This window comes from Myotis yumanensis, unplaced genomic scaffold, assembly GCF_028538775.1.
Source record: "Myotis yumanensis isolate MYYU_CA2020_CCGP unplaced genomic scaffold, mMyoYum1.0.hap1 SCAF_5, whole genome shotgun sequence".
Classification (NCBI taxonomy): domain Eukaryota; kingdom Metazoa; phylum Chordata; class Mammalia; order Chiroptera; family Vespertilionidae; genus Myotis; species Myotis yumanensis.
Window position 1 is genome coordinate 2,092,287 of NW_027223756.1, and position 25,051 is coordinate 2,117,337.

The 25,051-nt window shown below is 63.3% G+C and overlaps 1 protein-coding gene across 1 annotated transcript in view; it reads left to right on the plus strand.

Annotated features, from left to right (window-relative positions):
- Positions 1-2,227: 2,227 nt before the first annotated feature.
- Positions 2,228-25,051, plus strand: part of FOXK1 (forkhead box K1) — a 46,601-nt gene continuing 23,777 nt past the window's right edge. The window contains exon 1 of the mRNA XM_070414298.1: positions 2,228-2,763. Coding sequence (XP_070270399.1) covers positions 2,228-2,763 — 536 coding nt within the window. The remainder of the gene's footprint in view (positions 2,764-25,051) is intronic.

Consider the following 25,051-nt stretch of genomic DNA (forward strand, 5'->3'; position numbering starts at 1 on the left):
TGCTGGGCTCTCCCCGCCGCCTTGCACGTCCCCCCCCCCCCCCCCCCCCCCCGGAATGGGAGTCCAGGCGCAGCCCTCGGGCTCACGGCAGGGGCGACCTGGGCGGCACTTCTTGGTGGCCCTGGCTGCCTGGCATGACTCCCTGTCTCGGGCAGATGAGGGAGGAGAGGCAGAGGTGACCGGCCAGCCCCCCTCGGGCAGCACCGCCACGATGGGGTGTCCCCCTCTGCACCGGCCAGTGCGGGAGCCACTGGCCACACGGGCTGCAGGCCCAGCACCAGAAGGTGGCTCACGCCGCTGGGGAACAGGGTCTAACTTCGTTCCCTTTTAACTAGAGTAGAAATGTAGCTGGTGGCCTCTGAATCGTGCCGCACGGTTCTTAGTACTTGTTCTGGGTCTAGCACAAGCTAGAGATTTTTTAAAGACTTTTAAATGAAGGTTGATTTACAGAGAGCAAAATTCACTGCTGTTCGCGAACACTTCTGCTGCTCTTGACAAATACGGGGAGTCCCATAGGCGCCACCACGGTCGCCCTCCAAAAACGTTCCCCACGTGTCACGTGGCCAGCCTCTCCCCAGACCTCCAGCCCTGGCAAACCACTCATCCGTCTCTGTCTCTGTCGTTTGGCTTTTTCTAGGATGTCCCACAAGTGAAAGCATTTGGGGTCACCCGTGCGCGATGCTGTGTGTGGGTATCCCGCCCCTTTTCCTGGCTGCGTAGTATTCCACCCTGTGGTTGTGCCGGAGTCTGCTCTCCATTCCTCAGCCGAGGCACATGTGGATGGTCAGCTTGTTTCCGGTTTGGGGTGATACATACATAAACCCACTGCAAGCATCTGTGTGCAGGGCTTTGTGTTGACACACTTTTCAGTTCAGTTGGGAAAACACCTAGTGATAGGACTGCACGTCACATGGTAAGTCCGTTGAACTTCTTAAGAAATCTCTCAACTGCTTCCAAGATGGTGGGACCACGGTGCCTCCCAGCACCTGGGGAGGGGCACTCGGAGCCCCCAACCTGCCCCCTGACCAGTAGTGACGCTGGGATGCTTTTCATGTGCTTGTCTGTCATGTGTGTCTCTGGTGAAGGATCTGCGCACAGTTTGGCTTTTTTCATGGACGGTTTCTCCAGGCGGCTCCGCGCTCCTTTTGAACGGGCCTTCCTGGCATCTCCCGGGACAGCCCGTCGCGGGGCGTCCTGGAGGTAACGTTGTCCCTCCCGCTTCTGCAGCAGCTTCACAGGCCCGTCAGGGTAGGAGCCCGGAGCGGAGGCTCCCCTTGCCCGCTTTTCCGTTCCTGTTCGGAGCCTGGGAAGCGGCGCCAGCGTGCCCTCGCGGCCTGGGAGTGGGAGGATTCCGTTCTCGGGTGGGTCCTCGCTCTTTACCGGCCCGTTGTTGCCCCTGCCCCGCCCTCTCTGCTGGAGCTGTCACTGTCGCCCCATGGCTGCTTGGGAGAAAGGACTGGCCAACGGTCCCGTGGGTGTCAGCCCTGTGAGCGCCTGGGTGCTCCTGGGGAAAGAACCATCGAGGCCGGTCATTTTGGGCAGAAGTCTTTCCACTTCTACTGAGTGAGGCCTGAGGGGCCTGGAAGCACGTGGGTGCCCGGGCGATGCCCACACTGGCCAGTTCCGTGTTGGCAGCTCCTGTCTCTGGGGTGTCTGCACTGCGAGGGGTTTGCCTCGCCGATCCCCGCGTCCTGCGCGGCCCCCGGATACTCGATGGAGCTGTTGGTTGGCAAAGGGGTGGCTCCAGAAAAGAGCACGGGGCACCGGGGGTCGCAGGCACCGTTAGGCCACCTTCATCTACAGCTGGACACTCTCACGTGGGCGCTGCTGTCCGTCCCTCCTTTAGGGCGGCAGGACGGGGTGGTTCCGGCCCAGGAAGCGGCTGAGGTCGTTTGTTCCGGGACCCAAACTTTCCAGTTAGACATTTGGGGGGCGGGCGGGTTCCCCTCCCGCGTCCCCAGGACGGAGGAACGGGCCGCCTACAGCCGGGGGCAGTGGGCGAGGGGGTAGCCCTGGGGCAGGCGCAGTGGCCGCGCGCAGACAGCGCCCCTCCCGGTCCCCGCGAGCCCCCGCGAGCCCTGGCGGACGGGACGGGCGGGGCGCGCGGCCGGTCGCTCCGCTCCGCTGCGGCGCGATCCAGCCCGGGATTCCGCGCCCGCCGCCGCCCCGCGGAGCCCCGCCCCCCGCCGCCGCGCCGCCGCCGGAGGCCGCTCGGAGCTGCGCGAACATGGCCGAAGTCGGCGAGGACAGCGGGGCCCGCGCCCTGCTGGCGCTGCGCTCGGCGCCCTGCAGCCCCGTGCTGTGCGCCGCCGCCGCCGCCGCCTTCCCGGCCGCCGCGGCCCCCGCCGCCCCCGCCGCCCCCGGGCCGGCCGCCCCGTCGCCGCCGCCGCCCGCCCAGCCCCCGCCGCCGCCGCCGCCGCCGGGAGCGATCGCGGGGGGCGCGGGGGGCGCGGGCGCGCCGGGCGAGGCCCTGGTGGCCGCGGCGGCCGACTCGGTGCGCCGGAGCCCGGGGCCGGTGCTGGCGCGCCTCGAGGGCCGCGAGTTCGAGTTCCTCATGCGGCAGCCCAGCGTCACCATCGGCCGCAACTCGTCGCAGGGCTCGGTGGACGTGAGCATGGGCCTGTCGAGCTTCATCTCGCGGCGCCACCTGCAGCTCACCTTCCAGGAGCCCCACTTCTACCTGCGCTGCCTCGGCAAGAACGGCGTCTTCGTGGACGGGGCCTTCCAGCGGCGCGGCGCGCCCGCCCTGCAGCTGCCCAAGCAGTGAGTGCGCGACCCCGGCCCGGCCCGACCCCGGCGGGCCCCGCCCGGCAACGCCCGCACCCCGCCCCGTCCGGGCCCAGGGGTCACCCCCGGTCGCGGCCCGGTCCCTGCCCAGCCTGGACACGGGTCACTCCTGACCCCACCCGGCCTGGCCTCTGGCCCCGAGGGTCACTCCGCCTGCCCCTGCCGTGGATCCCGGCCGTCGCCCCTGTTCCCGCCCCGATCGGGACGCCGGGGTCGCCCCCGCTCGCGTCGGGTGGTGTCGCTGGGGGAAGTGCGGGTCCTCCCCGCACCCCAGGCCCGAGCCCCCCGCAGGAGGGACCAGGTCGGCACCCGCAGCGACTTGGGCGGGGAGGGGCCGCCCCCATCCGAGGGAGGGCGGAGGGACAGGACCGGGGGGTGCCACTGGGGGATCGTGGAGATGCGGGTCCGGACGCTCCCGGGACGGGCCAGGGGTACCCGGCGCCCAGCGAGGGGCCGGCGGGAAGGAAACCCGCGGGGTGCGAGCTTTGGCCACATCCCGGTCTTCCTCCCGCTCCTCGCGCACTTCCCCCGCTTCCGGTTCCCACGCGCGCGTTTCTGCCCCCGGGAGCCTGCTCTCCCGAGATCGGGGAAAGCCATTTAACTGGCTACTCATTTCCTCTTCGGCACTTTCTTTTTCGGGCGGAGTCACTGCCTTTCACTCCGCGGTGTTTGTCTTCCTCCTGTTGCTTCATTCCCAGGGTCTGGTGCTCCTCTACCAGCCCCGCGTTCGTTGGGGGACTTTTTGCTGGTAATTTCCAGGGCCAGACCCGCGCCGTAAACGTCTCCTTCCCAGGGGCTGGGCATGTTTGCTTGTAAATATGCTGTTGAATAATCTGCAGGTGGCAACATCAACAGTGACTCACTGCATTTTGCAAACACGAAAGGCATGCGTTTCGGAAAGCCAGGGCCGGGTGAATGGTTGGCCTTGTTCCGCCCGAGCTGGTAATCACTCCGGGCCTATCTCTCCGGAACCGGCAGGCCTGCCCCATCCCGGGCCATTAAATGCATTTCGGGGCAGCCACGCCTGTGGGAACGCCAGGTAAGCAGTCCTCCGCCCTCCCCTGCGGCTCCTGGAGGCCTGTTGCTGCTCAGGCACTTGCTGTGACTCAGGCTCCGTGAGGGCCGGTACCCAGCGGTCCTGTTTCCAGGTTCCCTGCCTGGCGGTGGGGTAGGCACATGCCTCCCCAGGTCCTCGCCGAGTCTGAAAGGCACCGGGTTTCCTCTAACCCAGGGGAGGCAGACACGACCACGTCTGTGTCTGTGAGGTGGGCTTGGTGTTCACCGTACTCTGCAGGCTGCACCCCAGGAGCCTGGCTTTTCAGGGGCGCATCCCAGGGCCCCTGGGGGGGGGCGGTGTCGCCGGGCCCACACCCCTCCGGCCTGCGGCGGGCTGCTTGCCGGCGATCCTGTAGGCAGGGTGGGAAATGGACCAGAGCAGGAGCCTGGGGAAGGAGGGCCATGAAGCGGGTACCTGTGCTGCCTCCTGGGAAGGGCTGTTTGCTTCTAAGCGTCAGCCTGTTGGCAAGTGCGCCCGCGTCTGAGCCTCCTCTCCTCTCCCGGGACACCTACCCCCAGTGGCGCTTGTACTGTGGCGGTTGGAGGCTTGTCTTCGAGCTGAGGCCAGGCCCGTGCGTGGAGGGCCATCAGGGAGTGGTCTCGACGTGAGCGCAGGGCAGCTGGGGTGGACATTTTCTCCCTGGAACAGGAGGTTCAGGACTGTCCGCGCGTGGCCCCTCCGGCCTGGTGCACAGCTTTGCCGTGAATGTGTGACGTCATGAACGTCCTCACCGCGGGGTGGAGTCCTGACTGGGAACTGCGTTCACTGCTCTTGGGCCCAGTGGGCTGCGGTCGCATGAGACTTGGGCTCTCTTGTTTGCATTGCGGGGCCACGCACACACACCCCCTCCACACACACACACACCCCCTCCACACACATACACCCCCTACACACACATACACACACATACATACACACAAACATACATTCACACACCCACACACACGTACACACCACACATACACACACAATACACATACACACACAGCCACAGCCCCCCCACACACATATACACACGCACAGTCACACACACACAGACCCCCACACACCCCCTCCACACACATACACACACATACATACACACAAACACACACACGTACACACCCCCACACACACCACACATACACACACACACACACACACACACCACACACACACCACATACACACACACACACACACACACAGCCACCACCACCACCCCCCCCCACACACACACACACACACCGCCCCGGCTGCAGCAACTGTCCTGTTCAGGCCAAACTTGGTTTATCTTTGACCCCACTCATCTTTGTTCCCGCCCTCAGTTATTTGGAAGCAAATCACAAATGTCTATTGCCCTGCCTGTAAAGACTTCAATGAAAGATAACGATTCTTTTCTTAAAACCTAACCACAGTGCCGCTATCGCACCTAAAAAGCTAACAATGATTTCTTCCTGTCATCAGACGCCCAGGCAGTGTTTGGATTCCCCTTCCTGCCGCGGGAATTCTAAGTGTTTGGGTCGGGTGCGCACTCCGATCGGTTGGGGTCCGGGATCCGTTCGCTCCATCTCGCCTCTTTCTCTTTCTCTGAGGAGCGAGGTCGCGTCCTGTAAGTTTCCCGGGTTACAGATTGGGCTCCCTGGTGCCCGTTCGCATGTCCTTCCCCTGTCCTTCCAGTGTATTGGTTGTGGGAGCTGGAGGCTTGATCAGGCGGGCATTTGACGTTTTTGGCCAGAACTGCTCCTAGGAGTGGGTGGTGGTGTGTCTGAGGAAGCCATTGCCGAGGTCGGCCACGTCTGGTCCCCGGCGCGGTGTAGCTCCCTGTGGTCCGCTCTGCTGTGCCGGCCCTGCCCCCTGGCAGCACGCGGTGACCGACATGTCACGGATCACGGCCTCTGCACATGGACCGTGATGAACAGTCATGAATGGTAACCACCAAAGCATGTTGCTACATAAATGTTACTACGTAAATGAAAACATACAGAGCATAGTTTCTTGTTGCTATTCCAACGGGTCATTGGAAGAAGATCAAATTAGTCACTGACCGTTGTACAAGGAGTTGTTAAAGCGAAATTAATTGGAAAGTGCCCTGGACTTCGTGAGGAGGCAGGTTAGCTCAGTGCCCAGCATCCCAGGTGACAGCAAGGGTGTCCCTCCCTCCCTCCCAACCCTTCCTGACGCTGTGGAGTCTAGTGTAGACCCATGTCACGGCCCTGGGCGGTGGCTGGTCCAGGACTGGGCTTGTGTGCCCAGTTGGGTTTGCACTTGGACAAGACAGGGTGTCAGATCTGGCTGTTTCTGTGTGGAGAAAAGAGCTGTGATGAGGGAGGCTGGTCTGCCATGACGTGTTGTGACGTGTGCAGACGTGTGGAGCAGGTAGGGCCACAGAAACGACAGGGGAGACGGGCTCTCAGGTGGGGCCCGTTATGACCGGGGAGGAAGAGGTTGAGCCAGAAGAGCCTTCTCTGAAGGAAGGCATGTTCGGGGGGGGCAGCATGTTCAGACAGGTGGCTGTTGGGTAGAGGAGATGGTTTGAGGCTGCAGAACGGAGAGGCTGGTGCTGTGCCGGGACAGCTGGGTCAAGACATGAAATGGCCCTGGCCAAGTGGCTCAGTGGGTTGGAGCATCGTCCTGGTTTGATCCCCTGTTGGGGCCTGTATGGGGGCAACCGGTTGATGTTTCTCTCTCTCTCTCTCTCTCTCTCTTTCTCTCTCTCTCTTCAATAAAAATGTATTCTTGGATGAGAATTTTTTTTAAATCCTCACCTGAGGATATTTTTCCATTGATTTTTAGAGAGAGTGGAAGACAGAGGGAAAGACAGAGAGAAACATCAATGTGAGAGAAACACACCAACTGGGTGCCTCCAGCAGGCACCCTGACCAGGTCCCAGACCCGGGAGGAGCCTGCAACCGAGGTACGTGCCCTTGACCAGAATCGAGCCCGGGACCCTTCGGTCCGCAGGCCTGCGCTCTGTCCTCTGAGCCAGATGGGCTAGGGCAATTTTTTAAAAACATATGAAATGTGGCACTCTCTCTAAATAACTGCTTTTTTCTGGTTTTCTTGCCGGTTAGCAGTTCTGGTATCATAAACATTTGCTCACAGTCAGGCTGTCGTCTTGTGCACACTTACTTCGGAAGCTTCCGGCCGTGGCTGCTGGAGCCAGCCCATCGCCTCGGGGATTTGAGGACGGTACCACTCTCTCCAGCGCGCAGTTCACCTGGAGATTGGGGCCTGTCACCCCACGAGGACATTTATTCGCGTTTCAGAAGCCGCAGGGTGCTGTCAGGGTGTGTGTGTGGAGCTGGGTGCAGCGTGGGTTCATGGCGCCCTCTGGCAGGGCGGGCGGCGCGGAGAGGTGTGAGGGGCTCTGCCGTGTCCCCGTTCGCGCTTCTGAGAGACCCGGTGCGTGGCAGTGTGTGCGGAGGAGGCCACGGGGCACCGGGCGGGGACACGCAGCATTTACTCTGCTGTTCGCGATCTCGGGTGTCGGGAAGGACTCGCTAAGTTAATGACAGCTCCACTGACAGCAGCCCCTCGTTTCCATGACCACCTCCATTCCCAGCGCCTCAGGGCAGGAGGGGGAGCCTCCTGGAAGCGGCCGCTGACTCACCGCGGCTTTGCGGGTGGTGCTGCGGCTCCTTCTCCAGGAGCTCCTGGCCGCCTGGGCAGCTGCTCGGCGGATGGAGAGGGGACAGTGGGACAGTGTGAGCAGACCTCGCCGTGTGCAGAGGGGAGCGGGAAGGCATGTGGCTGTCGCCACGAGTCCGACCGAGGCTGGGAGAGCAGTGTGTCCCCTGATTTGCTGGGGTGGCCCCGTGGTCGCGCCCTCGGGCCTCCCGTGCCCACTCCGGCCCGTGGACCACGTGGCTGTCCTTGGACGTGGTGGGATGAGCTGGGGTGGGTCGGTCGCAGACACTTCTACTCCCACTCACGCTGCTCGCGTGGCCCCCTCGAGGTGTCGTGCCCAGGCGCCCCGCAGGGGGCGGGGGTGTTTCCCGGCTCCGACTAGGACCCCTCTGCCCGCCGTCACCTGGAACGTGTCAGGCCATGCCGTCCTCCGTGTCCCTCAGAGGACGCTCCTCCCCGATGCCGGTGTGCAGCACACGGCTGCCCTGCCCAAGGCTCGGGGCCCTGTCCCCTCGGGCCAGGCCTGGGCTCAGCGGGGCCCCGCGTTGTGCGGTCCCCCTGCTGCCCAGGGGCGCGGTCCCTGGCGCCCACCTGTGTTTATTCCCCCAGCTCGCAAGGTGTTCGGCCGGACCCAGTTGTCCCCGAAGAGCGGGGCTGGTGTGGGTTTGTGTGCTGTTCTGCTAGAAAGTAGGACTGAGAGACTAGAACGTGTCCTCACCATCCTGTTCAAGAGCAGCAATGACTGTGCACACCTCCTTCAGAAATGACTGCTTATGAGAAGGAGCTGTTCCCCAAACAAAAGTGTTTAGAAGGAGGTACTCGCTTCCTGACGGTCTGTATGGCTGGCACCTCGTCACTGCGCTGTCCTGGATCAGCGTGTGTGTGTGTGTGTGTGTGTGTGTGTGTGTGTGTGGAGAGGGGGAGTCCCGCCCGGTAAGCGTGTGTGGAGAGGGGGAGTCCCGCCCGGTAAGTGTGTGCGGGGAGAGGGGAGAGTCCCCGCCCGGTAAGCGTGTGCGGGGAGAGGGGAGAGTCCCGCCCGGTAAGCGTGTGCGGGGAGAGGGAGGAGTCCCGCCCGGTAAGCGTGTGCGGGGAGAGGGGGAGTCCCGCCCGGTAAGCGTGTGCGGGGAGAGGGAGGAGTCCCGCCCGGTAAGCGTGTGCGGGGAGAGGGGAGAGTCCCGCCCGGTAAGCGTGTGCGGGGAGAGGAGAGAGTCCCGCCCGGTAAGCGTGTGCGGGCAGAGGGAGGAGTCCCGCCCGGTAAGCGTGTGCGGGGAGAGGGGAGAGTCCCGCCCGGTAAGCGTGTGCGGGCAGAGGGAGGAGTCCCGCCCGGTAAGTGTGTGCGGGGAGAGGGGGGAGTCCCGCCCGGTAAGCGTGTGCGGGGAGAGGAGAGAGTCCCGCCCGGTAAGCGTGTGCGGGCAGAGGGAGGAGTCCCGCCCGGTAAGCGTGTGCGGGGGAGAGGAGAGAGTCCCGCCCGGTAAACGTGTGCGGGCAGAGGGTGGAGTCCCGCCCGGTAAGCGTGTGCGGGCAGAGGGAGGAGTCCCGCCCGGTAAGCGTGTGCGGGGAGAGGGAGGAGTCCCGCCCGGTAAGCGTGTGCGGGCAGAGGGAGGAGTCCCGCCCGGTAAGCGTGTGCGGGCAGAGGGAGGAGTCCCGCCCGGTAAGCGTGTGCGGGCAGAGGGAGGAGTCCCGCCCGGTAAGCGTGTGCGGGCAGAGGGAGGAGTCCCGCCCGGTAAGCGTGTGCGGGGAGAGGGGAGAGTCCCGCCCGGTAAGTGTGTGCGGGGAGAGGGGGGAGTCCCGCCCGGTAAGTGTGTGCGGGGAGAGGGAGGAGTCCCGCCCGGTAAGCGTGTGCGGGGAGAGGGGGAGTCCCACCCGGTAAGTGTGTGCGGGGAGAGGGAGGAGTCCCGCCCGGTAAGCGTGTGCGGGGAGAGGGGAGAGTCCCGCCCGGTAAGCGTGTGCAGGCAGAGGGGGGAGTCCCGTCCGGTAAGCGTGTGCAGGCAGAGGGAGGAGTCCCGTCCGGTAAGCGTGTGCAGGCAGAGGGAGGAGTCCCGTCCGGTAAGCGTGTGCGGGCAGAGGGAGGAGTCCCGTCCGGTAAGCGTGTGCGGGCAGAGGGAGGAGTCCCGCCCGGTAAGCGTGTGCGGGCAGAGCAGGGGAGTCCTGTCCGGTAAGCGTGTGCGGGCAGAGGGGGGAGTCCCGCCTGGTAAGCGTGTGCGGGCAGAGGGAGGAGTCCCGCCCGGTAAGTGTGTGCGGGGAGAGGGGGGAGTCCCGCCCGGTAAGCGTGTGCGGGGAGAGGAGAGAGTCCCGCCCGGTAAGCGTGTGCGGGCAGAGGGAGGAGTCCCGCCCGGTAAGCGTGTGCGGGGAGAGGAGAGAGTCCCGCCCGGTAAGCGTGTGCGGGCAGAGGGAGGAGTCCCGCCCGGTAAGCGTGTGCGGGGAGAGGAGAGAGTCCCGCCCGGTAAGCGTGTGCGGGCAGAGGGAGGAGTCCCGCCCGGTAAGCGTGTGCGGGCAGAGGGAGGAGTCCCGCCCGGTAAGCGTGTGCGGGGAGAGGGAGGAGTCCCGCCCGGTAAGCGTGTGCGGGCAGAGGGAGGAGTCCCGCCCGGTAAGCGTGTGCGGGCAGAGGGAGGAGTCCCGCCCGGTAAGCGTGTGCGGGCAGAGGGAGGAGTCCCGCCCGGTAAGCGTGTGCGGGCAGAGGGAGGAGTCCCGCCCGGTAAGCGTGTGCGGGGAGAGGGGAGAGTCCCGCCCGGTAAGTGTGTGCGGGGAGAGGGGGGAGTCCCGCCCGGTAAGCGTGTGCGGGCAGAGGGAGGAGTCCCGCCCGGTAAGCGTGTGCGGGGAGAGGGGGAGTCCCACCCGGTAAGTGTGTGCGGGGAGAGGGAGGAGTCCCGCCCGGTAAGCGTGTGCGGGGAGAGGGGAGAGTCCCGCCCGGTAAGCGTGTGCAGGCAGAGGGGGGAGTCCCGTCCGGTAAGCGTGTGCAGGCAGAGGGAGGAGTCCCGTCCGGTAAGCGTGTGCAGGCAGAGGGAGGAGTCCCGTCCGGTAAGCGTGTGCGGGCAGAGGGAGGAGTCCCGTCCGGTAAGCGTGTGCGGGCAGAGGGAGGAGTCCCGCCCGGTAAGCGTGTGCGGGCAGAGCAGGGGAGTCCTGTCCGGTAAGCGTGTGCAGGCAGAGGGGGGAGTCCCGCCTGGTAAGCGTGTGCGGGCAGAGGGAGGAGTCCCGTCCGGTAAGCGTGTGCGGGCAGAGGGAGGAGTCCCGCCCGGTAAGCGTGTGCGGGCAGAGGGGGGAGTCCCGCCCGGTAAGTGTGTGCGGGCAGAGGGAGGAGTCCCGCCCGGTAAGCGTGTGCGGGGAGAGGGGAGAGTCCCGCCCGGTAAGCGTGTGCGGGCAGAGGGGGGAGTCCCGCCTGGTAAGCGTGTGCGGGCAGAGGGAGGAGTCCCGTCCGGTAAGCGTGTGCGGGCAGAGCAGGGGAGTCCTGTCCGGTAAGCGTGTGCGGGCAGAGGGGGGAGTCCCGCCTGGTAAGCGTGTGCGGGGAAGCGTGGGGGGGGGGGAGGTCCTGCCCGGTAAGCGTGTGCGGGGAACGGGTGGGGGGAGTCCCGCCCGGTAAGCGTGTGCGGCGAGATGGGGAGTCCCGCCCGGTAAGTGTGTGCGGGGAACGGGGGGGGGAGTCCTGTCCGGTAAGCGTGTGCGGGGAGAGGGGGAGTCCCGCCCGGTAAGTGTGTGCGGGGAACGGGGGGGGGAGTCCTGTCCGGTAAGCGTGTGCGGGGAGAGGGGGAGTCCCGCCCGGTAAGTGTGTGCGGGGAAGCGGGGGGCGGGGGGGGGGGGGGTGAGTCCTGCCCGGTAAGTGTGTGCGGGGAAGCGGGGGTGCCCAGCGAGGAGCACGCGTGCCTTTTGGGCCACGACGTCTCCTTCGATGCCTCCCCCACTGGACAGCTGGTCCTTGCCGGCTGCTGCAGAGTGGACCTAAACGGCACCAGTGAGTGACCCTGGACTGCCCCCTACAGGCTGCCGCTCGGTCTTGCGTTCTGAATACATCTTTTACCTGAAGGGCCAGGCCTTTCGATGTAGTTTAAGTTTTAAATTTGCTTTAAGAGCTGAGTGACACCGTACGTGGAAGTGAGAAGTCACACAGTGGCTCCGCGTCTGGCTGGAGCTTGGTATTCTGTGTGTCAGTCCCTGGCTAGTTCACGGGGACTGCCCACCTGCCGATCATTTCCTATTCCCCGTAGCCAGTCCTCTCCCAGCTGGTTCCCGGAGGACACCCTGCTTTCCCTCCAGCCGCAGGTGGAGGCCACGGGGGCGGGGGGGGGGGGGCATGGAGCCATGCCAGTCCTCAGGTGCCAGTGACTGGTGGTTTGCTGGGAAGGTGCCTCGGCGGGGATCTTTGGGAAACCTCTACGCATGGCGGCTCCCCTCGGGTGGCGCAGGCAGTCGCCTCCTCCCGCTGCCTGGCTCTCCTGGACGCTCTCGCCTGCCTGCCTCCTCCCCGTGGATCGGTGCTGCACGGCGGGCGGGCTGACCTCTCTCCTCGAAAAAGGCTTTGCTTTCTGTGACTCTCTCTTCCCGAGCGGACAGGGAGACGCCGGCGTGCTCCAGCCGCCCCAGCCCTCCCAGACTCGCCTGCTCCGGCTCACAGATGTTCTGGGTTGGGGGGCAGCATATCGGGCTCAAAAAGTAATTGTACAGCTTCCTGCTGGAAGTCTGAGCCCCGTTTTGTCAGCTGGCTGGTGGGCGTGCCATGGGAGCCGAGCGACCACGCGGTGAGCTGCGGGGAGGAGGCCCTGTGAGCCGTGCGTGGTTCAGGCTCAGGCTGCGCCTGGGGTGGCGGTCGTGAGGCCTCCCCAGAAATGCTAGGGCTCCAGGTGGCTGATGCCGTCACGGAGCCTCCTAGATGCTACCAGGAGCGACGGCTGGAAAGAGAGTCGGTGAAAACTAATTCCGAACCGATTTGGAAAGAACATTCAAGTGAAACCTGATGGAGCTCATGACAGAGCAGCCGGCCGGAGCCTGTGGACAGGAAAGCTGCCCAGAGCTGCTCCTCCCTCCACCCCCGGGACTTCAGCGTCCGGCCGCTTGGCAGGTAGCTCCCCGCAGCCGGGAACAGTGACTCACTAGGCCGAGGCCAAGGAAAGCGTCGCTGCTCCGGCCAGGCGCCCGCCGCCCTCTGTCGGCTGCACGCAGACCAGGCCACGGGGGGACACCTACTGCCTCTGCAGTGGCACTTTCTCTGCAGACCGTGGGGGGAGCAGATTCCTGGGCCGGCCTGCCTGCGTTAGCCGGCAGGCCCCGTGGAGAGTCGAGATCCCCCTGCGCGGTGGTGGGGCGCTCTCTGCGCGGCCGGTCTCGGTTAGCCTGGGCGTGTGTGGATGGACTGAAGAACCCAATTTGGTTTCGTTTTTCAGTTAATCTGGGTTTAAATAGCCACGTGTGCTGCTGCCTGCGGTGCCTGTGAAGAGGGGCACGCATGTGGGTGTCTGGGCACGTGTGTGGGTCCCCAGGCACGCGTGTGGGTCCCTGGGCACGTGTGTGGGTCCCCAGGCACGCGTGTGGGTTCCCGGGCATGTGTGTGGGTCCCCAGGCACGCGTGTGGGTTCCCGGGCATGTGTGTGGGTCCCTGGGCACGTGTGTGGGTCCCCGGGCACGCGTGTGGGTCCCCAGGCACATGTGTGGGTGTCTGGGCACGCGTGTGGGTGTCTGGGCACGCATGTGGGTGTCTGGGCACGTGTGTGGGTCCCCAGGCACGTGTGTGGGTCCCCGGCACGTGTGTGGGTCCCTGGGCACGTGTGTGGGTCCCCAGGCACATGTGTGGGTGTCTGGGCACGTGCATGGGTCCCCGGGCACGCGTGTGGCCACCACCTCGGTTGGCCCCGCCACCCCGGGCACAAGCACTGTTTCTGCAGTTTCCTTCCCGGTGAGAGATTGAGCGGGGCTGGTCGGGCCTGGGCCCTGGCTGACCCACTAGATGGAGCTGCCTGCGGGTACCGGTGTGCGGGAGGCACCTGCGCCCCGCTCTTCCTGGAAGGCTTGTTGCTGGCTGGGCTGATCAGTCCCTTGTTTCTGTCGCTCTGAACGCAGGTCAGGTGGACCGCACGCCCCGTGTCGCTCCACCACCGAGTTCTGAGAGACGGCCCTTGCTGCCGTGGGGGCCCTGGGCAGCCGGGTGACGGTGTGCATGGGTGTGGGGGGCTGTGTGGGAGCCAGCCCTCCCTCTCAGTGCGGTGCTTCTGTCCTTGCACATTTATAAAGGCCTTTTTAAGCGTGTGTGCGTGCTGGGGTGCCTGCCGTCCCGCCCGCCGTCTGTAGGGACGCTGTTCGAACCGGTGGCCCTTGCCAGTGTGGCTGTCGCTGTCTGTGACTGTGGAGTGGTGTCTACCCCTCGGGAAGCTGACTCCCGTGAGGACACCGTCAGCTCTGGAGCCAGCGCAGTGCGTGGCGGAGTGTTTGTGTACGTGTCCAACCTCTGGCGGCAGCTGTTCTGGTGGAGGAGTGGCAGCACCAGCATCTCGCTCGCGGGGAGTTCCAGGGCACCTTTCACATGGGCATCAGGACCTGCAGGCACCGGCTGGTGACACACACACACACACACACACACACCCGCCCGCCAGCTTGCGCTCCAGGCTGCAGTGGTGTCTGCCTGCACCGGGCCTGCGGCAGGGCCCAGAGGGGCAGTGCTGGTGGGCAGATCCCGAAGTGGCAGCTCTCACTCCGCTCATGTGCCAGCGGCCAGAGCTGGGTCCCGGCCACTCCAGGAGGGGCCACGTGCCCAGGGAGAAGGGGGAACGTCTGGTGAACAGCTTGCCCAGCTCGGCCATGTTTAGATCCAGTCAGCAAACTACCGTCTGTGAGCCAAATGGTGCCAGCTTCTTGTTTTTATAAATAAAGTTTTATTGGAACACCGCCATGTTTACATGCTGTGTGGCTGCTTAATTGAGACACACCATGTGGCATGAAAACCCAAAATATTTACAGAAAGCTGTGCACACGCCCGATCTGTACCCCCTTCTCTTTTTTTTAAATATATTTTATTGATTTTTTTTTTTTTTTACAGAGAGGAAGGGAGAGGGATAGAGAGTTAGAAACATCGATGAGAGAGAAACATCGATCAGCTGCCTCCTGCACACACCCTACTGGGGATGTGCCCGCAACCCAGGTACATGCCCTTGACCGGAGTCGAACCTGGGACCCTTGAGTCCGCAGGCTGACGCTCTGTCCACTGAGCCAAACCGGTCAGGGCTGTATCCCCTTCTTTTATGTCGACATGTTGACTGGGAGTGACCAAGGCCTTCGTGTTGTTCCTTTGTCTAGAGCAGCGGTTCTCAACCTGTGGGTCGCGACCCCTTTGGGGGTCGAACGACCCTTCCACAGGGGTCGCCTAAAACCATCGGAAAACACACATATAATTACATATTGTTTTTGTGATTAATCACTATACTTTCATTATGTTCAATTTGTAACAATGAAAATACATCCTGCATATCAGATGTTTACATGACGATTCGTAACAGTAGTAACATTACAGTTATGAAGTAGCAACGAAAATAATTTTATGGTTGGGGGTCACCACCACATGAGGAACTGCATTAAAGGGTCACGGCATTAGGAAGGTTGAGAACCACTGCTCTAGAGAGCCCTGTGTTTTACAATGCGTTCTGTTTGCCCTCGGTGGTCTCCATGTCGGTTTGGGGGGTGGCTATGTGAGGGGCTGTTCTCCGTTTCTGAAGGCTCAGTGCTCACATGCAGGAGAGATGGGCTGTGTGGGCTCATGTCTGTTTCGTTCCTTCTTTTTGTTGGGGGGGGGGTCTGGGCTTTGTAATTCTAATTATTTTTTTAAACTTTCCATTTTGAAAAATTTTAAGCTCCTAAAAAAGTTGCAAGATGAGTACAAATAGCTCCTATGCTTCCTCTGGGCTGGCCAGATCCCGGTTCCTCGCTGTCTGCCGTGGCTCTGCTGTCTGTGTGTGACTCGAGGGCGGGTCGGCCTCCCGCGCCCGCTCCTCAGCTCCCTAAGAGAGAGGACAGGGCGGCCTCCAGCACCCGCTTCCCGTCCTGCAGCAGCTCCCTAAGAGAGAGGACAGGTTGGCCTCCCACGCCCGCTCCCCGTCCTGCAGGTCGGCCTCCCGCACCCGCTCCCCGTCCTGCAGCAGCTCCCTAAGAGAGAGGACAGGGCAGCCTCCCACGCCCGCTCCCCGTCCTGCAGCAGCTCCCTAAGAGAGAGGACAGGGCGGCCTCCCGCACCCGCTCCCCGTCCTGCAGCAGCTCCCTAAGAGAGAGGACAGGGCGGCCTCCCGCACCCGCTCCCCATCCTGCAGGTCGGCCTCCCACGCCCGCTCCCCGTCCTGCAGCAGCTCCCTAAGAGAGAGGACAGGTCGGCCTCCCACGCCCGCTCCCCGTCCTGCAGCAGCTCCCTAAGAGAGAGGACAGGGCGGCCTCCCACGCCCGCTCCCCGTCCTGCAGGTCGGCCTCCCGCACCCGCTCCCCGTCCTGCAGCAGCTCCCTAAGAGAGAGGACAGGGCGGCCTCCCGCACCCGCTCCCCGTCCTGCAGCAGCTCCCTAAGAGAGAGGACAGGTCCGCATCCACAGTCCCATCACAACACCAGGACAGTGCCCGCAGCCCAGGTCTGCCCGTCATCCCAACAGCACCCAGGGCCCGGCCGCCACCCAGGCCCGCTCCTGCCCCGCCTCCTACCCCGCGCAGCTCCTCCGCCGCCCGTTGTCTGGATTGACCCGGCACTTTCCAAGGAAAGCAGGTGTCGTTTTACCGGGCGTCTCAGTGTAGACGCGTCCTGGTCACGTTCGGGGTGAGCGTCTGACTGCACGCGGAAGGGGTGTCCCTGGGCCTCGTGGGGATTGTCTCCTCTGCCGTCGGCTTCTGCACCGACGCTGTGTGTTCTAGACGGCGCTGTCCCTGCCACAGAGGTGGGGTGTCTCTTGCTTCCACTGTCGCGTCGCGTTCTTTTTGTTGTCTGCTCGTTGCCAGGAGCCGCCCAGTGACACCAGGAGACTCCACAGGGCTCCTTTCTGCTCCCAGCCTGCCAGGGAGGCTGGAGGCCTTCAGAGCAGAGACAGTAAAAGCCGCTTTCTTAAAGCTCCTGGAGCCTCAGGGGGGGTCCCGGGCGGCTCCCCTCCCGCCTCTGGTGGTTGCCGTGGGAGCCGTAGTGTTTACTTGGCGCGCCCTGTGTGATCTGGGGCGGGACTGTGCTCCCGGAGCCCTGGGACCTGCCAGTACGCTTGGCACGCTGTGGGCATGCTGTGCCCCGCTGTGGGCACCCTGTGAATTGCTGGCAAAATGAATAAACAAACAGATAGGACAGATCTGACTGCGAAAGCAACCCGACCGGAGAAAGGGGCCGCGGCCTTGGTGGACCTGGAGGTGGAGTGGGCGGGCGGTTCTACGAACTTGGACCTGACCCAGCCTCTCTGAGGGGCAGCCGGCGGCTCTCCCCGTAGTGCCGGGCGCCCTCCCAGCGTGCGTGGCCCCATCTCGGCTGTCGGGGTCCAGCACCCCCTTCTGCGTGCACACCTGCCTGCCTGGGCCCTGACCACGCCTGCAGCCAGGCGGAGGGTGACCTGCCGGTGTCCTAACCTCAGAGGGACTGGACTGAGAGTCCCACGTTGGGATTTGATGCTTGTGTTTGTTTTTACTTTTTCTTTTGTTGTGTTTGTGTGTGTGTTTTAATCCTCACCCGAGGGCATTTTCCCATTGATTGCTAAAGAGAGAGGGAGAGAAAGAGAGAGAGAGAAACATTGAAGTGGGAGACACATCAATTGGTTCCCTCTCGCACATGCTCCTCCCAGGGTGGGAGCCTGCACCCAGGTACGCGCCCTTGACGGGGAATGGTCTCCGTGACCCTTTGGTGTGGACTGACACTCTAACCACTGAGCAGTCTGGTCAGGGCTGTTTTTATTTTTTCTAATCAATAATTTTATCAAATTTTATTATAACTTCTTGTAGCCTTTGTCTTTTAACAATTTTCAGAATAGTAATTTGATTTTGTGTACTGTCTTCTGAGAAGCCAGGGAGGTATGATATGTTTTAACAAGATAAATTTTAAAATGGGTAAAATTTTAAGTCAGTAACTTTTTAAAAATAGGTTTTTTTTATTGATTTCAGAGAGGAAGGGTAAGGGAGAGAGAAAAACATCAGTGATGAGAGAGAATCAATTGGCTGCCTCCTCCACACCCCCACACGGGATCGAACCGTGACCTCCTGGTTCATAGGTTGACTTGCAACCACTGGGCCACGCCGGCCGGGCGAAGTCGGTAGCTTTTTGAAGGAGCGGAGGGTCATCTCTGGGAGGAGATGGTTACTGACGTGTGCTCACCGCAAGCCGGCGTCTTGCGTTCTAAACCGGGTTGGGAGCTTGTTTTAGGAGCTCGCAGTCTCTGATTTTAAAAAAATAAAAATTTTCCCGTGTCATTTGTTTCTGGAGGAGCCAGTTCTTAAGAGAAAGCACAAAACAGCTACTTTCGCTCTTTGGTATATTTTTGCGCAGCGTCGTAGGTCATGCTTTTTGGCGTCACACATGCCGATCCACGCTCACAGGAAATCTGGACGATACAGACGTGTGGCAAGGAGAGCCTGTCACAGGGTGGCCACGGTTGCCCTCTGTGTTTTCCTCTGTTTACGCAGAAAAGAAAAGGAAAGAAAAGGAACACAGAGCAGGCACTTCGCTGCAGCTGCGCCTTGGGGATCTCACAGCTGCTGGCCGTCGGGTAGGGCGGGGTCACCGGCCTCCTGAGTGCACCGAGGTCAGAGGGAGGCAGGGGCGCGCCACAGCGGGGCTCCTGGCTCCCCTCCTGGTGCCACCCCGGCTCCCCATGCTGGCCTGCCGGTGTCTGCGATGCCCTCTCCTTGGGAAGGGACCTCCCCCGCCCCCACCCCGTCACGTGGGCCCGCACCCGGGGGCGGGTCAGACACTGCCATGCTCCCAGGTGGGCTTCTCGCTGGGAGTTGTCAGGTGGAGCAGCGTGAGGCCCCCACGCTCCTGGCTGAAGGTGGCTCAGGGCGGAGCGCGGTCCAGGTGGTCAGGCTGGCCTGGCCCCCCCCCCACACCCACACACCTCCATTGCAGGTCCTCTTAGCACCTGTTTTTTGCGGGCTCTACAAATAATTGTATAGAAACTGAACGAACAATACAACAGCTCGTGACAAAGTCACTCCCTGAGCAGCGGGGGTCGCTGCCTAAAGGAGACGACATGACCTACCATCCAGGAACCGGCACCTCCAAGCAGCAGCTGGACCCGGCTGCCTCCACCTTCCCTGGCGGGAGCACTCAGGTAGACAAAGCCCGTGCCCGGCGCCGCCCCTCCTGCCACGTGGAAATGGCCGCCTGTCTGCCGTGCTGTGCGCCGCCTGGCCTCCCGCACCATCTCTCCTCCCACCTGCTGGCCCGGCTCCGCGTGCGCCCTGTCTGTGCTGACCAGCGCGCAGGGCTGTGACGGGCTGAGGCTGCCCCTGGCTCATCTCCTGGCTGTTGGTTCCACTTGACGGGAGGGGTGTTTATTTTTAAATTGTGCTCAGAGCTGTGACTTCTGCAGAACTTCAAGCAGGATTTATTTTAAAACTAGAGGCCTGGTGCATGAAAATTCATACACTGGAGGGAGGTCCCTCAGCCCAGCCTGCCCCTCTCACAGTCCGGGAGCCCTCAGGGGGGAGGCGACCAGCGATCAGGGGAAGGTGATACCCCATCACACCTCTGCTGCTGCCACTGCCACTGCCGGCAGCGCAAGCCTCGGCCAGCCCTGGTTACCTGAGCCTTGGGTGGCTGGGGGGCTAAGGGGACTGGGCACCGCCATCTTTGAGGGTGGGCAGTCAGTTAGCATATTCTCTCCTTATTGGCTGTGGGCACTCCCGTCTTTGCAACTGCGTGAGGGTCAATTAGCATATTCCGTCTTCATTAGATAGGATTATGGTTAAAGTGGGGAATACGTCTGTGGGCAAGCCCACCCCCGGGCCCCTTCGCTTGGCAGCGCCACTTGTTCAGGTAACTCATCCAAGTCAGCTGGCTTTTAAAGCCCCTTCCTGCCGGGAGTTTGCTGGTCACTGAGGTTTTAAATCGTCGGTGGAGGAAGCTCAGCCTGTGGGCCACCCGCGGTGTGAGCCTGCAAGTGGAGATGGTCTGTCTGTGGTCACTGCAGCTCTGCGGGCGCCCTGAGCGAGGCTCTGCGGGCGGGGGCGGGGACAGGGACCCCGGCAGGCGGGCAGGGCCGCGGCCATAGGGCCAGCTTCCCGCGCCAGGCTGGTGGCCTGCCCTTTGCCCTCTCGCTCCCCTCGAGGACGCTGGCGAGTCTCCTGCGTGTGAGCGCTGACACGGCCCGTCCTGTCCCTTCCGTGGCGGGGGCTCCGAGGGGAGACTCCGTCCTTCCCTCCTGGGTGGCGGGTGCCTGCGCGGCTGGGACCAGGCCTCTAAGGTCGGGGTGCTCGTCCTGTTGGTTTCTTTCTAAGGCGCAGCTTCAGGTTCTGACTTAATGTTTCCTGGAGAAGTGGTGTCTTCTCATATCTCAAAGCTCAGAGGGCGTGAGGGCAACCGGCTCCCAGCATCCATGCTCCTAGCATCCACAGCTCCCAGCATCCACGCTCCCAGTATCCACAGCTCCCAGCATCCACGCTCCCAGCATCCACGCTCCCAGTATCCACGGCTCCCAGTATCCACGCTCCCAGTATCCACGGCTCCCAGCATCCACGCTCCCAGTATCCACAGCTCCCAGCATCCACGCTCCCAGCATCCGCGGCTCCCAGCATCCAGGCGGGTCTCGTACAGGAAGCCGTGAATGAGATAACTGCCCGCTCCCTCTCAGCCTCAGCCCGTGTGCCTGTCCCTCCAGGACGCTGTGCATGGGGCGTGCACACGCGTCACCGCCTGCCCTCCCGCTCCCGGGGCAGAGGGAACCGCAAGAAGCAGTGGCTCCCGTGGGTGGAGGCCGGCGTAGGCCGCGCTCCCAGCTTCCTCTGGGCAGGAACCTCGCAGGGGGTGCAAGGTCCACGGGGCCGGGGCTCCCTCCCCGGAGGAGCCTGCACACGGCTCGGTGCTGGGCCTCAGGCGGCTGCGCGGGGAGGGCTGCGTGGGGAGGCGGGGGCTGTGGGTGCCCTGGCAGCTGCGAGGCCTCCACGGGCACAAGGGTGGGAGCTGCCCCCCTTCCCCCCCGCTTCCCCTCCCCCCACAGAGCCTGCGGAGCCGCCGCCGCCGTCCTCTGAGCAGAGCCCAGCCGAGCGGTGGGGAGAGTGCTGGGTGACTCCGCTGCGGGGCTGAGGGCGGTGCAGGGTCTTGCTGGTGGCTGGGCAGCCCTGAGACCAGGCGCGGCCCTGGCCGCTGACGCCGGCTCTGCAGGCCCTGCAGCTTCCTCCACAGCGCCCCCCAGCGGATTCTCGGATGATAGAGTGGGAGCAGCGCACGCGGAGAGAGGCTCGGGGGTTTTCCCCCCCGCGGCCTGTCGCCTGGGATCTGGGACAAAGGGCCCAGGTGCCTCTCAGCAGTTTGTGGGATCCATGGTCCTCATTCCCAGAGGGACAGACGGCAGTGGCGTCCACCAAGTGAGACTCGGAGCTGAGCACAGCTCAGCCCAGTTGGCCTGGACCCCAGGGCGGGGACAAGGGGGGGCCCATGTGTTCCTCTCCGTCCCAGGTCCCAGGTCTCAGGTCCGGAGGCGCAGTGAGGACGCTCCCTGCGAGGGGCTGGTCCTCGAGGGTCTGCCTGCCGCTGGCAGGCTCGGGGCTGCTTCCAGACCAGGCACATCACTCACCTGGGATTCGCCTATGAATTTATGAGCCATTCTGAGCTCATGGCTTGGTTTTTTATTTTATTTATTTATTTTTAAATATATTTTTATTGATATCAGAGAGGAAGGGAGAGGGAGATGGAAACACCAATGATGAGCGGGAATCATTGACCAGCTGCCTCCTGCACGCCCCCTACTGGGGATCAAGCCTGCAACCCCAGGCTTGTGCCCTTGACCGGAAGCAAACCTGGGACCCTTCAGTCACAGGCCAACGCTCTAGCCACTGAGCCAACCAGCTAGGGCATGGCTTGATTTTTAAAAATAAAAGCTAATGCTGGTTGTTGGCTGTGTGGGTTTTTGCAGTGAAGCGCCTGTCCGGGCGAAGGGCGGGTGAGGCTGTGATGGGGGCACCTGTCTCCGAGCGCCGGGGTCCTGGCCCACATCTGACCCACCGCCTGCCGGGCCGGCAGCCTCTTCCTCTCCGGGAATCTGCGTCTTCGTCTATAAAAGGGAGCGCTTCCTTCTGAGGCCCCTGTGCCAGGGTATTTTTAGCTTAGCAAGTGGGCTGCTCCTGGGGGCAGGGCTGGGATTCCTCCGGTGGCCTCGCCTCGGGGCGTCTGAGCCGTGAGCTCGCCTTCTGGTCGAGCCGGACAGCCTGCCTTCTGTGTGTGCGCAGGGACTGCCCGCGCCTTCGCCTCGCCTCCTGGCCCTGACGAATGTCTGCAGACCCGGTCGACGTGGGGGCCCGGCCGTGAGCTTCCGTGTCCTCCCACCGCAGTCCGGGCGCAGGAGGCACGCGAGGCTGTCCCTGCTGCGGCTCCCCTGGCCGGCCTGCAGTTCCCGGAGAGGCCCCGAACCCTTCACCCGCTCCCGCACTGGGACATCTCAGTGACTGGGGGCAACGTCCAAACCAGGAAGCAGCGTGTGTGTGGCTGTCCGTGACCACACGTGCAGATCTGCATCACCGTCCCCTGCCCCTTCACCCGGCGTCACACCAGCCCGCCCCGCAGCTCAGATTGTCGTCCTGAGAGCGCTGCGTACGGACCGGACATTCCTCTCGAGTTTGGCTCTTTCGGACTCCGCATCCCGCCTTCATCCAGCTGTCAGAGCATTGCTGCTCCGCGGGTGGGGCTCCCACCGGCTCAGCTCCCACGGAGGGACGTGTGCTTGGCTCCACTTTGGGGCTGTTACACACAAAGCTGCTGCCACAGTCGTGTCCGGGTCCTGCGTGGACACGTGGTGTCCTTTCTCTGGGACACGGGCCTGGAGGACAGTTGCTAAGCCGTATCGGGGCCTACGTTCCGTTTAAGAGACTGCCGTTTTCCATTCCCGCCCCAGCGCACGAGGATCCTTCCCCAGCCCTCCCGGCACCTGGCCGTCCTGATGTGGAGCCTCGGTGGCGTCCCTGGTGATGGGCGACATGGGTGTCCTCGCGTGTACGTGTGCGTGTGCGCCTGGGCCCTCCTCGGTGACCAGCCTCTGCGTGTCCTTTGCTGTAACCTGAGTGCTCTTTACGGTGGAGTTTGAGTTTTTCCAAGTTCCCACGTGTGGCTTGACGTGACTCCCCCTGTAGCGTCCTCGCGGCCTCCTAGTGAAACGCCCATGAGCCCCTTTGCTGGCTTTCCTGGGGGCCCTGCCCCGGGGCCCTGCGGACTCCCCCAGCCCCGCTCCCAGCCCCTGAACTGGGCTGTTCTCATTCCCTCTGGCCCCAGGGACGTCTTTGTCTTCAGTTTGGGGGGGGGGGGGGGGGCTCATCCTCTGGGCCTTCCTCACCTTGCTGTAGGGTTGCCGTTGTTGCCAGACCTGGGACATGGCAGCGAGTCCTTCCTGAGCAGTTCTCACCCCACTCACTCCAGGCTCCTCAGGGCCGGCCACGGGGGCCTCCGCCCTGCCCCCGCTGGATCTCTCCTTGCTCCTCGGGTGTGTGGCGGGCGCTGCAAAGCCCGGCCGGGTTCTTTTTTTTTTTTTTTAATATATTTTATTGATTTTTTACCGAGAGGAAGGGAGAGGGAGAGAGAGTTAGAAACATCGATGAGAGAGAAACATCAATCAGCTGCCTCCTGCACACCCCCCACTGGGGAGATACCCGCAACCAAGGTACATGCCCCTGACCAGAATCGAACCTGGGACCCTTCAGTCTGCAGGCCGATGCTCTATCCACTGAGCCAAACCGGTTAGGCCCGGCCGGGGTTCTGACACCGCGTTCTGCGTGGTTCTGGCGCTGCTCTCATTTTGTTTGAGATCTTCCTCATCCTGCAGAACGGGTGGTTTGATGTTGTTCCCAGGACATGCGGGTGCAATGGTTGAAGACCTTGGGTCCGATTTAAATCTTGTGTCTCATTAGCTCTCCCCTGACACGGCCCTGGTGGGCGGGGAGGGGACACCCAGTGCTTGGTGCTGAGGGTGTGCGGGGCGCACACGCGTTCTCACCCCAGGTCAGCCTCAGACCCTGTGCTGGCCCGCGCGCCCGTGGTGGGGAAGGCCTGGGGGCACGCTGTGCTCTCGGGGCTGGTCTGCGCCCCAGGGTGAGGCCTGGAACCTCGGCCTCCGATCCGAGCCGTCTCACCCCTGCTCGTCTGAATGTGCTTCCTGAGCGTCAGACAGACGGGCTGTCACAGACGGTCTGACACGGTGGCTTCTCTGATGAAATGTCAGCATTTTCCTCCTGAGAGGCTGTGAATGTCTCTGGGATGCTTTTTGTGTTTTTGTTTGTTCATTTTTTGTTTTTGCCTCGTTGCCATCTCCATCGCTATTAGCGTTCCCCGTTCAGAGAACCCCTGTGCTGTGAGTGCCCGGCGCTCGCCCCGCGGCGACAGCAAGTGGTCCGCGCTCCCGACCGGCCTCGATCTGGTCCTGGTGGTCACAGCAGGCGCCCGGGCCCTGGGCGGGAGGCAGCGCTCCAGCGGGTGGGAACCCCAGCGTCTCCCGCGGCCCCTGTGGCTTGGGGCCTCTGGCGGTGGTGCCCACAGCGCCGTGGATGGAGTGGAGAGACGGTCAGGCAGGCCCCTCGGTGTTCAGTGAAGGGCAGTTTCCACTTCAGAATTGGGCTGAATTCAGTGTAAATGCAGCACTTTACCTGCAGGAGCAGGACCGCGTAGCGCCTCCGGGGGTGGGGGGGTGAGCTGGCTGTGAGCAGAGGGGTCACCTGAGCCCCCAGCGGCCGTGCCCTGCCCATCCTGGCCCACCGCCCGGCGGGAGAGGAGGCGTGGCTGAGCCGGCGCAGGGTGAGGGGTGCCTGGGTGACTGAGGTCACTTCTGTTGCTGCCTGAAGCCAGACACCAAGGAGAGGCTGAGCTTCCTGTCCCTCCTCCCGCTCCCTGCCGTGGCCACCAGCATCTGTTGTTCTAGAAACTCCAGGGGATGTGCCGGACCCTCCTTTCAGCTCTGGTCCGAGGCGTGTTCCAGAGTCTCGGCCAGAGGATGTTTGCGCTGCTGCCCACGTGGAGCGGCTCAGTCGCAGCTTCGCTTTCTCTCTCGCTCTGGGCGGTGCGGCGAGCTCTGACCTGCCCGCTGTGGGGCGTGCCGTGCGCCGGGGACGGGCGTGGCCTCAACTGGCCCCGAGCTGGTGGCCCGAGCTCCTTCCAAGGCTTTCCCAGTCTCCGTCCCTGTGGCCACTTCCTGGGCCTCTCGCAGGAGGTGCCAGTCCTTCCAGGAGGCGGGCCGGGCACCAAGCATGCTCAGGTGCTGGGGGGAGGAGAGCCACAGCTGGGGGAGGGAGCTGTCTGCCCTGACTCTCAGTCAGACCGGGGTCAGGACAGGCAGACACCCAGCACTGCAGACCGCTCCAGTCCCCTCGCGACACCCAGAGCCACACGGCCTGGCCAGGGACACCACGCCCTGCCGGCCCTGCAGGGTGGGGCTGGCCCACACGGCTCCTTTTCCCTGACTTCTCTAAGCGCTGTGGGGGCTTGAG